The 15,188-nt window shown below is 47.3% G+C and overlaps 1 protein-coding gene across 5 annotated transcripts; it reads left to right on the top strand.

Annotated features, from left to right (window-relative positions):
* The first annotated feature begins 2,692 nt into the window (after positions 1–2,692).
* Positions 2,693–6,882, top strand: LOC123079921 (3-phosphoinositide-dependent protein kinase 2). Of its 5 annotated transcripts, none has more exons than XM_044502754.1 (11): positions 2,695–3,320; positions 3,481–3,661; positions 3,800–3,852; positions 3,928–4,029; positions 4,102–4,207; positions 4,297–4,375; positions 5,156–5,321; positions 5,635–5,769; positions 5,839–6,002; positions 6,152–6,386; positions 6,459–6,882. In XM_044502754.1, exons 1-11 carry the CDS (start codon positions 3,099–3,101, stop codon positions 6,549–6,551), a joined length of 1,536 nt encoding a protein of 511 aa, XP_044358689.1. In that variant the 5' UTR covers positions 2,695–3,098; the 3' UTR covers positions 6,552–6,882. The 5 variants fall into 5 exon arrangements, 4 of the variants coding, with proteins under 4 accessions (XP_044358687.1, XP_044358689.1, XP_044358688.1 ...); XM_044502755.1 differs by having other exon boundaries at positions 2,698–3,320; positions 6,152–6,374; XM_044502752.1 differs by having other exon boundaries at positions 2,693–3,320; positions 3,800–4,029.
* Positions 6,883–15,188: the final 8,306 nt, after the last annotated feature.

Raw genomic sequence — 15,188 nt, 5'->3', positions numbered from 1 at the left:
TGGAGACGTATCAAGATTCCAGTGGACAATAAAAAGCTGAAAGTCAAAGATAACAATCAAAGTTAAGATCTTCATGTGGTACCTCCGTCAAGGTGTTGTGTTGACAAAGGACAACGTCCCTCGGTGCTACTACTTCAACATAAGTTGTTGGGATCCCAAGCGGAAGGGGTGATGTAGTCAAACAAGCAAGTTTTTTCCTCAATTAAGAATCAAGGTTTATTGAACTAGTACGCACTATCAGCCTTCGGTTAATGAGCGTGCACACAATTAACTAACCTTTTCTTGTCCCCAACTTGGTCGGGAAGGTTACAAGTCCTCCGGTTTTGCTAGTTATAAGGATTAGTGGTATAGTGTGATAGATGTTGATAATTGTAAATAAATAAACAAACGGATCATGTTATGATTATTCATGGTATTATTGCATATAGACATTACGTCTTTGTACCTTGCTACTTCTTGAGCTTGCGTTGGTTTTTCCCTTGAAGAGGAAAGGGTGATGCAGCAAAGTAGAGATAAGTATTTCCCTCAGTTTGAGAATCAAGGTATCAATCCAGTAGGAGACAACGCACAAATCACCTAATACCTGCACAAACAATCAAACAACTTGCACCCAACGCGATAAAGGGGTTGTTAATCCTTTCACGGTTACTTTCAAAAGTGAGATCTGATAGAGATAGATAAACGGTAAAGTAAATATTTTTGGTATTTTTGGTTTATAGATCGAAAAGTAAGAGATTGCAAAATTGTAGATCGGAAACTAATATGATGGAAAAATAGAAACTTATATGATGGAAAATAGACCTGGGGGCCATAGGTTTCACTAGAGGCTCATCTCAAGATAGCAAATAATACGGTGGGTGAACAAATTATTGCCGAGCAATTGATAGAAAAGCGCAAAGTTATGACGATATCAAAGGCAATGATCATGAATATAGGCATCACGTCCGTGTCAAGTAGACCGAAATGATTCTGCATCTACTACTATTACTCCACACATCGACCGACTCCTGCCTGCATCTAGAGTATTAAGTTCATGAAGAACAGAGTAACGCATTAAGAAGATGACATGCTGTATGATACGTCTCCAATGTATCTATATTTTGTTTTCAGTAATTTGTTTTCTGGTCCAAGAAAAATCATCGCGAAGGTTTCATTCCGTTTGGTATTCCTTTTCTGCGAAACTCAAAAACAAGAAAAAAACTGGAACTGGCACTGGGCTCTAGATTAATAGGTTAGTCCCAAAAATAATATAAAATAGCATATTAATGCATATAAAACATCCAAAACAGATAATATAATAGCATGAAACAATCAAAAATTATAGATACGTTGGAGACGTATCATACCTATAGACCATTATCCAACAGCATCTACAACTAACACTCCATCCCAAGACCGTTATCCAGCATGCATCCCGAAGTATTAAGTGAAGTAGAGCATTGCATTAAGTAAGGTGACATGGCCCGACTATAAGATGGACACAGAGGACTTGGAGTACACGACGAGGCGACTGGTGTCCAGGAGGACTCCTCCAACCAACTAGGATCATGTAATCCTAGACCCAGGTACCCATATAAGTCAGGGTAGGTTAGTCGATAGGAACAGAACCTAAAGTTAATACTCAATCCCTCTCTCATTGTACCCCCTATATGCAATCAATACAACCGAGCAGGAAGTAGGATTTTACGTCCTCCGCGAGGGCGTGAACCTAGGTAAATCCTTCTTTGCTTCCCATTCGACCTACTTGTCCGGCCAGTGTATCATGTTGAGGGATCTGCCGGAAATAACTCTGACACACAAGAAGTTAACACACGCCACCGCGAAGGACGCTAGCGAGGTTTGCTCCAAACTGTCTTGGCGTCACTTCTTGAGCAAGTGATTCGGACTCCGAAACAAGTGATCATTGACAAAAGCCCATGTCAAACAGTCTGATCCCAAAGTCTAGCAATAGAGGAGAAAATATGCAAGGTTCACACTAAAGAGGCTACCACCATTGGACCAACCGCCACCTATCATGCAACCACATGGTAGAGGTCAGAGCAACTATATATGACCTCCTCTGACTTTAGCATCAAGAACTTTCTTCTTCTTCTAAAACTTCACCATAACCCTCATGTAGTGTCTTGAAAAAACAACGATAAACCAGAGGATTATTTTGAAGATTGTAACACTTCAGTTTCTTTGATGGGCTTTAGTGGGCAGAATAGACCCGGGACAACCCCAGGCCTAGGACTGAAAGCATATAAACTCAAAAGGAAAAAATCTCAAGAAAAACGAAGAGAACATCTCAATTCATCATTTTTATTGTGAATGAATTGATTTGATCGAACCAGTAACTATTCCATTGATGATCACGGTTTTTATATAAGCAGAGAGACGTGATTGAAAGGACGCGTCCATCGCGGGGCGTGGGAGAACGGCCGCGTCGGTTGCCTAGCAATCCGCACGAGCGGTTTGTACAAGGGAGGATTATCCTTAATTACTGAAACAAATTAATCTTAACAATTTTTGCCTGTTCCGTTGATTTGGAAATGTGGTAAACCGAGTGAGCAGCCCACGTGAAAGCAAATAATCCTGGTCTCACACACACTTATCCACGAGAAAAGAAAAAACCGAAAAAGAACGGCAGCTCCTCTGGTTCATCTCTCTCCGCCCCTCCATCCATCATTCATCCCCATGATTCGATCACGCGCACACCTCTCTCCCCCCACGACTCCTCACAAGCCAAGCCAACAACCAACGGAACGGGCATGAAAAGCTCTCTCCTCCTCCTCATCCTGTAGTAGACTCGACTGTGGGCAGCCAGCCTCCCTCCTCTTAGATTCGATACCTTTCCTCCCCTTCCGCCCAACCCCAGCCCCAACCCCACCGCGAAAGAGAGAGAGAGAAAGAAAGGCTGCGGCCGTCGCAGTCCAATCGATTGCCCCACCGCCCGGCCGCGCCGCGCTTTCCCGCCCTCCCAAGCCGAATCCGATGGTTCCACTCGTTGACCGCCTCCGCCATCGGAGGCCGCGCCGCGCCACCCTCGAACCCCGCGCCACCCCCATCCACCCCCTTCTCCCCCGCAGCCGCCTATAGATACCGATCGCTCCGGCCCAATGGCGGTCGGCGGCGACGACGACATGGAGCGGGACTTCGCCGCTAGGCTGCGCCTCGCGCCCTCCAACCCCTCCTCAGCCTCCGCCTCCGCCTCGGCCTCCCCCACGGCGGCCTCCCCTACTGCGGGCGGCGGCGGGATCGCCTTCCGCGCGCCGCAGGAGCAGTTCACCGCCGGCGACTTCGAGCTCGGCAAGATCTACGGCGTCGGCTCCTACTCCAAGGTAGTTAGAGGTGGCACACGATCGTGTCGCCCTCGTCCTTGTTTAATTATTCAGTGGACGGACGGTTCCCTCCTTGTTTTTACTCCCCTGGCTTGGTGACCGCGTGGGGAACGGGATCGTGGGAATTGCCGTTGCTGAGGCCGCTTTGTTTTTGCGTCAGGTGGTGAGGGCCAGGAAGAAGGACACGGGCAACGTCTACGCGCTCAAGATCATGGACAAGAAGTTCATCACCAAGGAGAACAAGATCTCCTACGTCAAGATGGAGCGCATCGTGCTCGACCAGCTGGATCACCCGGGCGTCATCAGGCTCTTCTTCACCTTCCAGGACACCTACTCCCTCTGTTAGTAGTGTCCCTCTTTCTTTGAATTACAATAGTTAATTAACAACTCGGTACACTTGGTTTTAGTTTAGTTCTCAAATGCTGGTTACATTTTGGATGCTTACATTCGCTGAACATGGCATTTCTTTTGCTGTGCAGACATGGCACTGGAGTCCTGCGAAGGCGGGGAGTTGTTCGACCAAATCGTACGGGTTGGTATCAACCTGCTCACAATGTGGTTGATTCCTGTTCTGTATTTGCTTCTTATGCATGGGTTTTGCTTGCAGAAAGGCCGCCTGTCTGAGGACGAGGCGCGGTTTTATGCCGCTGAAATTGTTGACATTCTGGAGTATTTGCATAGCGTAGGCCTAATTCATCGGGATGTGAAGGTGTGTGAATTGTTTGTCCTTGAGTTAATGCCATCATTAACAATGACTTAATCACATTGTTTGATCTTCCAGCCAGAAAATTTACTCCTTACTTCTGATGGACACATCAAGATTGCTGATTTTGGTAGCGTGAAGCCTACTGTGGACACTCCAATCAAAGTCCTCCCAAATTCAACTAGTAAGATAAACATATGCAGAGCTGGATTCTCTTAGTATTTGGTGATGTAAAGCTCTTAATGTTCTGCTTTCCTTACACTTACCGTGCAGATGAGAGGGCCTGCACATTTGTTGGAACAGCTGCATATGTACCACCAGAGGTCCTGAACTCTGCCCCAGCAACTTTTGGGTAAGTGAATAACTTCATTTGTTGATGCCCTTGACAATCCTTGCTTTCTTGGTACAATTTTACTTTTGTGATATTTACGGTACTGCATTCTTTGATGTGATTTTATGTTTTGACTCTGAGCGATGTATTCAATCGCATTATTAAGCACCTTCCTGTGCATTTATTGGCTACGTACTTGGCACCTTGGTACTCTGAGTGACTGCACGTGCTTTAAGTTACAAATGGCATCAACGTCCGAAAGCTTATCTTGCTAGAAAACATATCTTGTAGACAACTGCCCTAGCTATCAGTATTGTCATGCTTCTGGAGTTGAGGTTACTAGCAGAAGTTGAAATTTCATGTTATAACATCAAAGACTTCAAGATGAAAGTACACACAATAACAATAGGTACGAATTGTGCTAGCTGAGATGTATTCCCGGTGTCTGTCTGTCCCATCAGCATAGAATCGTGCAAGTCTTGTCAGTTCAACATTTGTATCAGAAAGTCACCTTTTCTGAGTATGCATAAAAGATGGTAATTGTTGTATTCTATTTTTGCTGACATTAGATTCTTCTTCTTTAACTGAAGACATTAGATTCTTGATGCATCCTTTAGCTGTTATAAAAGGATAACTTAAGTAAATTGCATCAAGGAAAAACCATTTTCCATGATGAATCTCTAATCCTAGTCTGCTGCCAGTTGCGAAACTGTTAAGCTTCTAAACAACAGTGCCTTTTGTGGTGTCACAAGCAGAGATTTATACACATTTTTCTGATGGGCTTCTATATGTTCTTGGCAGAAATGACTTGTGGGCATTGGGGTGCACGTTGTTTCAAATGCTTTCTGGCTCTTCGCCATTTAAGGATGCCAGTGAGTGGTTGATTTTCCAGCGAATTATTGCTAGGGATCTCAGATTTCCTGAGTTCTTTTCGGATGAAGCAAGAGATCTCATTGACAAGTTGCTGGTATACAATTATACAGATTACTTCTTGAATTCTTTTTGTTTTTGGTCATAAGTTATATGTTGTTCTTAGAAAGAGCACAGAAAAAAAAGTATAGATAATATCATGCCAGTAACTTCAGTATAAAAAAGGCTACAAGCATAAAACCAACTCACATCCTAATTCTAATCATTTCATGGTTTATCAGCTACAGTTGCGTTCCAAATACATAATGAAATTGCATAGTCCCCACCCCAGCTAAAAGAGAAGAAGCATCCTTAGATCTCTAAGTCAAATTTCCAACAGGCAGGACCTTCTTAAACTCTTCATTCTGCAGGATGTTGATCCAACCAAACGACCAGGTGCAGGACCTGATGGTTATGCTTCCTTGAAGAAGCATCCTTTCTTCAGAGGTATTGACTGGAAAAATATAAGGAAGACGCGCGCACCAAAGCCCGCTGTGGAGGCAAATGTATGCTATCTTATGTCAGTGTAATCACTTAACTCTACTCTTCATCATTCTGATGATCTCCCTATTCAGGCAAATGAGGATGAGGATAATCAGGATTCAGATTGGCTGTCACACATGGGAAGTGCACATGTCAACCGAAATGTCCCTGTTGGGAATAATGGTGCTGCGTCATCTTCTGAAGTACGGTCCCATGTATCTAAATTAGCTTCCATCGACTCCTTCGACTCTAGATGGTAAATACAGACTATCACAACATTTTATTATACTTACAGGCGAGAAAAGAAAAATGAAAACGGGGGGAAATGGTCGACTACATGCTCACAATTTTTCCACGGGTGAGAGGTGATTCATTTCAGTGCATATTGCTTTAACAATGTGGCAGGCAGGATTTCCTGGAGCCTGGTGAATCTGTAGTGTTGATATCTAAGCTGAAGAAGATTAATAAGCTATCAAATAAGAAGGTCCAGCTGATCCTCACCAACAAACCTCAGTTGATCTGTGTTGACCCTGCAAAAATGGTGACCAAGGGGAATATTAGTTGGTCTGCTAATCCAAGTGAACTCAATGTACAAGTAGGCAACTCCTCGCATTTCAGGATCTGCACGGTATATATTCCTGTGCGCTCTTACTGCCCCCTGGTATCATCCGAGATGTTCTATTTGATCATACCTAACTGAGTTCTCTTACAGCCAAAAAAGGTGTTTGTATTTGAGGATGCAAAACAGCGTGCCTGGCAATGGAAGAATGCAATTGAAGATCTCCAGAACTGCCAAAAGATATGATTTTCAATTGAAATCAAGATACCGACCAAAACAGTTGATGTTAAGCACTCTGAATACACCTTAGCCATGTTTTTCACTTGGAGGAACACATTGGGGTTTCTCGCTCCTGCCCTCCTCGCGTGCCTGGGAAGGAAATCACTTGTGGCATGTTGATCGATGTCCCCCGTCCGTAGACAGTTTTGTTTGTTTGTTAGTTGCTGCAGCAGATAGCATCAGAGTGATTGAAATGTTCGCCCCCCGGAACGATTAACAAAAGAAGTCCATGAGATGATCGATTTGTATTGTTGTATTTGTACCATCGAATCACCTTAACAATGTTGCCGTAGCTTAATTATAACAAGGCTCCAAAACTTGTATATACAATAGAGCAAAAACCCCTAGTATATATGAATAGGACTCCCTCCCCTTGTCCAATTCAGCCCCCCCCCCCCCCCCCCCCCCCCCGCACCAAGTTGCCTTCCACCTCTTGGCCTTTTAAGGCCCATTGATATTTAAATTAAATATAAAATGTTCTAAATACCTCTAGACCATTATATATATGTTTTAACATACCCAAAACATTTTCCACCTATATATAATTTATTGATAATACCTGGTATTACTTGATACTCCCCGAAACTCTTCTAGGGACCTCGAAACGCTATCGGATCCTCTTGAAAGTCTTCCACATATAAACTCTTCAATTACGAATATGTAAATATAATGATACAAATATTATTGCGGGCATATTTCCAACATTAGGCTTCTCTCGCATCCCCTTCACTTATGTTAACCTGAGAGCATGTGCAAGTAATGTAGAGGTTTACTTATGTTAACCTGAGAGCATGTGCAAGTAATGTAGAGGTTTGGCTTGACACGACAACGACAACCAATGATTGGAGTAATATGTTTCCGCACTACCTTTGGCAACCAAACGTGCCTTGTGCCTGTCAATGGTGCCATCAGATTTCCTCTTTACCTTGTACACCCATTTGCAGTCAATCACATTCCTATCCTTGACTGGTGGAATCAAACGCTGTTTTGTTCTTCATGAGAGCTAAATACTCTTCATCCATCGCCTTCTTCCACTTGGATCTTCATCCATCGCCTTCTTCCACTTGGAATCACTAAGGGCTTCCCTTAAATTCTTTGGTTCACCTGTGGCATAAAAAGAACCCCAACGAATGCAACCATCTTTATAAACCTTGGGTTGAACAATACCACTTTGTGACCTGGTGTGTGAACGCACAGGAGGAGGCGGAGCTGGTTGTCCGGAGGGGTGTGGCGTACCGTAAAACGGGACTCCACGGGATACTGTTCATCCACCGTCAATTTCCTCCAGCCTCCACCTACTACTGTTCATCCACCATGACTTCCTCCAGCCTCCACCAGCCACTGTTTATTCACGGCTACTGTTCATCTAGCCTCCACTGGCTACAGTTCATCCAGCCTTCACGAGGTCCTGTTCATCCACCCCCAACCGGCTGGGTGTGGCGTACTGCGACACGGCCTCCTCGGGGTCCTGTTCATCCAGGGGCAACCGTCTACTACCACGGGGTCCTGTTCATCCAGCGGCAACCGCCTACACACGACCGGGGTCCTGTTCATCCAACCCCCAGGGAACTGCTCATCCACAGGCAACCAACCGGCTAGGTTGACTGACCACGTCTCGACTCGTTCTACGAATCGCGCGCGCAACAGCAACGGGCATTGTTCATCGAGAGGCAAACCCAACACACTAGGTGGCTACGTCTCATACGAGGCTCGATCGGCTTCAATATAAGCAGCAACATCGATCAATCACCCGGGTTCAGTTAGCAGCACCAGCGAAGGAATTGCTCGGGCTCAGTTAGCAGCGAAGGGATCGATCGGCTTCAGTACATAGTGCGATCGATCGATCGCTCGGGTTCAATAAGTGAACGCCTCGCTCGGGTTCAGTTAGCGAGCTCCTCGCACAACAATCGCGCGTACGAGAGAATCGCGCAAACCACACTGCATCGCTTGGCCCCGGCCACCCACCGTAACCGGGAACTCCGCGAAAATTTCCTCGCCCTTACTCCTACCATGATTTTTTATGTCATGGACGGCACAAAGAGTGTCATGCATGTGCGTCCCCGGCCCGCCCAGGACGAAAAGCCCATTTTCTGTCTTAATTTGTTGTCATAGAAGTAGGAGCTCACCACATCTATGGTGATATGTGTTTTGTAACAATTATCGTGATAGAAGTATCATAAGCATGACAAAAAAAGTTTTCGTTCAGGCCATAATGTCACAGATGTGTCTTTTTTTGTAGTGTAACTTATATTTGATTGGTCATATTGATGGCAAATCTATCAATGGGTGTAAAATGAATTACCTGCTATGGATAGATGTGTACAAACTTTGTACTAAGTTTCATAAGTGTTAAGCGAATTACTTGCTATGGATAGATGTGTACAAACTGCCGGTCCTATTACTAGCAATAGTGATTATGGTAAGTTGTATGTAGAATAAAAGAAGTGCAAGTAATCTACTAATGCCGTAGAAATATATATATATGACAATTCTATACATCGAACATGTGACCATTACTTTTGTCATATGTACTTGTAATTTCCAAAGCCATGGAAGAAAATTTAAATAAAAAAGAAATCCTCACGCTAAATTTTGCCATGTAATTCGACAAAATGACACACCCTTGTGTCATTGACATGTGGGGTTAGGGGACACCTATCAACGGCATGGACTATGTCGTTTGTCAGCATTTGTCTCTCTTGCTCTCAACCTCGTGGCTGGCTCAGTGTCGCCCAACTTCTAGTGTATGCGCGGCAACATGACCATTCTGGTCCTCAATTTTCTGGCCCGTCTGATGGTGTCCAAGACTTCTCTTGCCGCATCCACGCCACCAACCTTATAACCCTAGATACACTACCTGGCGTGTATATAAGCCAAAGGTTTTAGTCTGTAGAGGGGACATCAACGCAATCTCATTCACCTAGCCCTAGAGTCAGAACACATCTTACGATCTCAAGGTAGATTAACTCTGCATTCAATATATCTCCATTAATATAAAAAAAGAACATGACGTAGGATTTTACCTCCATCAAGAGGGCCCGAACCTGGTAAACATCGTCTACTTGTTCATGTTACCATCTGGCCGACATCCACAACTCGGGACCTGTTGGGGATATAATCCCGCGGTGTGACCCGCCCAGAAGGGGTCGAGTTACACCATTGGCGACTCAACAAGAGAGAGCCCAAGTAGGGCCAAGGAGAGAAAACATGAAGACCGGTGGCGGCTTACAAGGTGGGCCTACTGAAGGTCAAAGACCTGGTGGTAGGATCATGACCCGGAAGGTGTGAGCCGCCATGATGGCGAGTTGCCTAGCAAGGCAGGGCGACTTGGAAACTAAGTTGGTCACGTTGTGTGATCTGATTTGGACTCTTGTAAGCCCAGGGCCTCGGCCTGTGTATATAAAGGCGAGACCCTGCGGCGGGTTAACTCAAGAAACAATTAATCGATAGCTAGGTCAAGCGGGTCTGCTCCCTTGTAATCGATACTCAAGTAATATCAACGAAAGCAGGAGTAGTATTTTACCTCCTCCACGAGGGGATGAACCTGGGTAAACCTTGTGTCCTTCGTCCCGTCCAACCCCTTCGAGCTAACCTACGTTGCGATGGCTCCACGCTTAAGTCCTTTCGCTAGACATCCGCCGTAACAAATCCACGACAGTTGGTGCCCACCATGGGGCCAGCGCACGGTGGTTTCGAGTTCATGAAGGGCTATTTCCCAGGGATCGAGGGATACGCCGTTGGCAGGATGACCAAGAGTCGCCGTGGCAAGCTCTACATCGACGATGCTGGCTGGGGCCCCGAGGCCGACTCAATTGAGTACAGGTACCGGGTCCCCTTCGGCTGTATTCACGTCTTCATCAGCAAGATTGGCGGATCAGAGCCTGAGCCGGACATCTGCACCGACATCATCGAGCCGGCTCAGCGCGCGCAACCCGCCCAGGCTCAACCTGGACGGAAGCATGTCTTCGTCGGTTTTGTACATGGGGCGGGTCTTGAGGAAGATTCTGCATCTGGTGGAGGGACGGCCATCTATTCAGGTGATGAGTCTTCAACCGGGGAAACAGAGTCAATTAACCAACTTCAGGACAGCGGGCTTGGGGGCTATTCCGATGGTGATAGTATTCTGGACCCCTATGAGCCGCCTTGTAGGGCTGCTATCTTCATGGCTGACACTACGCCGGGTCTCAACTCTTCGACGACGACAACTATGACGTCTGGCTCAACTGCTGCGGCGACGGCTGGAGCCGCCGGGTCAACTCGGCCGCCGGCTCAGGTTTTGTCTCAACTTTTAGGCACCTTAACAACCCTGTTGGCAACTGAGGTTACTACAACAAATCAAGTAGAGCACAACGCGGAGGTTGCAAAGGTGCGAGATGAGTTAGCTAAAGCTCAGGAGGAGCTCAATGCAGAGAACGCCAGGATGGCAACAGAGAGGGCTCAGATGGATGCTGAGTCGCAACGTATAAGGGTGGAAGAGTTTCGCTTAAGTTTGGATCAAGATGCCTCCAATGCAGTTCTTCGGAGGAGGCACCAAACCCGCCCGCCTTTACGGTATGAGGGGCGGAACCTTTTTAACACGCCTGGGGCAGGGACGAATAACCCACCTGGCACAACACGGGTTGCGGAGGCGCCAGGAGGCGGCATGGCGGCTCAGCCTCGGCTGTTAGACCCGCTCCGTAGGGATCATACCCCGCCCCAGCAGTTCTCAACACTGCTGGGTCATTATTCTAACCCGGTGGACAACATGTTAGCAGCGGCAACCCGTCTGGCGGGGATCCCGATCGAAGGAGAGTCACCGGAGGCAATAGAGACTTGGAACGCTGTTGAGTTCCTTCGAACAGCTGTTGCGCAGCAGGCGGCTTACTCATACAGTCTTCAACTCAAGGCTTCATGTGCACATGAACAGGAAGATGCAACTTGTTGATTTGTTACAACATGTTGAGCACTGTGTATCCATAATGCCTAAGAATGAAGCAGCATTAGACGCAGTAGCGTCACATACGATACCCTTCACTAAGCTGAATGCACACCCTCCGGAGATTGTTGCCTCTTATATTTATACAACTGTAATGTTTCCATGGGTAAAGCGTCAGATTGTCGAAGGAACAAAATGGCAGGTCACAGACCAGGTAGCGTGTGATGCTTTGGTTGTGTTTGGAGTTTTGCACAAAGTCCCATATGATAAAGTCCCATATGGTAAGGATGCTAGAGAATTGCAAGGTAAGGATGGCAAGGACGGGATGCTAAGGTTCCTATAGACTTGGAAGGTAAGGATGGTGAGGACTTGCATGCAAAAAACTTGGATGCTGATGATCCCAATGACTTGGAAGGCAAGGATGGTGTGGACTTGGATGCAAAAAACCTGGATGGTAAGGACTCGGATGCTAAGGTTCCTACAGACTTGGAAGGTAAGGATGGTGAGGACTTGCATGCAAAAAACTTGGATGCTGAGGATCCCAATGACTTGGAAGGCAAGGATGGTGTGGACTTGGATGCAAAAAACCTAGATGGTAAGGATGCCAATGACTTGTAAGGTAAGGACAGTGAGGAGTTGGATGCAAAAAAGTTGGATGCACAAGGCGTGGATGCTAAGTCTGTGGATGTTAGATATCATGTGACTTGTCTGTTTAAAGGAGCAAGACTGGATGCTGTAGCTTGTAAATGCAAAAAGTTGGAAAGTGAGGATTACCCACACACATATATTCTGCATTCTGGATCATCTTGGTGTACGCACATTTCCAAAAAAAATTGTGAGGACAAGATGGACAATGCATGCCAAGCCAGCGTTTCCTTCTTCAAGGACTGCGAATACTCATGTATGGTCTGATCACATGAATAAGTATCATCAACTAGGCAACATGGATAGTGACGCTTTATTCACAGCCGCAGCTAGCGATTCACAGTCAGAACAGGTGATGGAGCTCCTCCGGAGTATATTGGTTGATGGAGAAAAAACTGATTTAGAAGAAGGCCGAAAATCGTTTGTTCCTTTGTCGGCATACTTCTCTGCTGCTCGAGAATGCTGCACTGATGACGTGGAAAATCCAATCAAAATAGTTCCAAAAGGGAGACCAACTACTGAAGAATCGAACAAGAGGATTAAATCTAGGCGCGAGCGGATGAGAGGAAAAAAAAGCAACGAAGTTAGTGCACATTTTCATCTCATTGTTCATTTCCACACATGCTTACAGTCTTAATATGTTCTTCGGGAGAGTGTTCACATGTTTTTCTTCAATTTACGCAGTGTCGCGAGAAACCACGGCCACCTATGGGACCAAGGGCCCCTTGCTGGTTCGGCGGGGGGATGGCACGTTGCACAAAGAGCAGAGGAGCATGGAGCAGCACGGTAGAGATCACATGGGCAGTCTTTACCCAGGTTCGGGCAGCCGTGAGGCGTAAAACCCTACTCCTGCTTTGGTGGATTGATGGTGAAAAAGTGGTGGTGAGCGCAACACGCTTGCCCAATAGGTTTGGCCTGGGCGAAACGGCTACGCGCGTATGAATATGTGAGGGGGTGGCTTTGCTAACCGAGCGACCAACCCTTTCTATAGTTGCCTTGGGCCTCCTTTTATAGACAAAGGGTCACCACAGTGGCAAATCAGTCATTATACACTGATTAGATAGCAAATAGTGCTATCATACCTAACTCTGCAGGCTGACAGAGCGCATTAAATGCTCCGCTTAACATCACATCTTAGCTCGCCCGGCAAGCCCTGCCTGGCTGGTTTGCCAGCTTCGCGCCTGCTTGCTCGACACGTCGCAGGACGGGTGTCATTTGGAGGTTTTTCCTGTAGGAAGTGGCTGCCATGTGGCGAATAGCAGCCACTTAGTCACTTTGGAGCTTGACACCGCATTGATCGACGACGTGCGTGTTGATGAGGTGGTGCGGTGAGGTGGTTCTGCCTCCGCGAGCCCCGGCAGGCCTGCCGGGACGGCACGAAAGCTTGCTCCCGGAGGTGATCCCATCCTTGCCAGGCACGCCTGCCCGGCAAGGGAGGTCTCTTCCTTAGCAGTATCTTGCTTCTCTGGCTAGTCTTGGTCCTCTTGTGCTGCATGTTGGTCCTTCGAAGAACTGATCCAATGCACTCCAATCTGACCTTAGTTCTGCAACCTTGTTCTCGTGCATGTTGGCTTCCTCGTCTGTGCACGAGTCAGGGGAAAATATACACCCATGTTTATGTTCCCCGACATAAGCCCCCGGGCCTGAGCCATACATGCCGCGTGACACGTTGGGTTAGGCCCCAAACAGTGCACGAACACGTGGCAGGAGAAGGCTGCGCGCGGCGGTTCGCCATGACGACCAGTCAATCCAACGCCCACTTCGGACAATTACCGCGAGTCGTGGGATCGTGGGACTGTAGCAGTTATGGTAAAATGGCAACTTTCTGAAGCGTCGCACCTCCGCTCCACGCCCTTTTCTCCTTAAGATAGGAAAACGCGGAGCGGTACGGTTCACTTGTCGCCTGCCCTGCCCTCCCATAATCTTCCTTCGCAAGCCAAAACAACTCTCCCCCGCCCGCCGCCGCTCCCCCACCCAATTCTTTTCCACATTCGCATCGGCGTCCGAGGAGATGGGGAGGAAAACTGCGGCAAAGGGGAAGCAGACGGCCGTGGCGAAGGAGGTGGCCGCCGAGGGAAGCAAGAGGGTGACGGAGCTGAACAAGAAGCGGAGGGGAGACGTTTTCTTCTTCCCTTAGAATCTGGACGGCCCGGTTCTGCAAGCCAGGTACGGGTACCTGTGGGGGAAGGGAATTCCCGAAAGGGCACGACACTCCCAAAGTTCTGGCGGAGGGGAAAGAGGATCCGAGCAATGCGTATCGATTCTTCTATGCATACTTCATCTGTGGCCTCTGCTCCCCTTTTTTTGAATTCTTTGAGGCGATGATGATGATTTACGGGTTCCATCTTCTTGACTTCACACCAAATGCAATGGCGACCATGGCCATCTTCGCCCATCTCTGCGAGAATTTTGTTGGAGTTGCTCCCAATGTCGATCTGTTCAGGCATTACTTTGTTCCATGGGTGGAGAACAAGGCACACCGCTCCGGGAACATTAGCTGGATGCCACGGGTGGCGAGGAAGTCCTGGGATTATATCTCTGGTCTGCAGTGTGAGAGGTGGGAAGAGTGGAGAGGAGACTGGTGCTGGATTCAGGACGAGGAAGCTCCAGAGTTCTACGAAGTGCGGATAGTATGTGTCGAGCACGACAAGGAATGGATCGCATATGGCCTCACTGACGATAGGCTTCACCCGCCAATAAAGAGGATCACCCGCTTGAAGACTGCCGGGCTAACTATCGAGCACATGGGGGCAAACTTTCTTCTTCGTCGTATCGCTCCACTTCAGAAGAGGGATAGGCCTGCTTGGTTGTATGGTGATGCTGGGGACATGATGAGATTACTTCCAGGTTTGGCCAATAACTTATCTATTTATGGCCACGCCTGGATGTGCGACCATTTGGTTGACCCCGGCAAACATCATCCCTCTGAATGTCAATTCTGCCCGAGACCAGATCTTGAACTGGAAGCCGGACTGTAATGCCCATGGGGTGGCAGGGGATTGGCGGCTGCCCTCTCTCGACGAAGAACTCAAGTGGTCCAGTGC

The sequence above is a fragment of the Triticum aestivum genome, chromosome 3D (assembly GCF_018294505.1).
Source record: "Triticum aestivum cultivar Chinese Spring chromosome 3D, IWGSC CS RefSeq v2.1, whole genome shotgun sequence".
NCBI classification, from domain to species: Eukaryota; Viridiplantae; Streptophyta; class Magnoliopsida; order Poales; family Poaceae; genus Triticum; species Triticum aestivum.
This window is presented reverse-complemented; position numbering and strand designations above follow the sequence as displayed.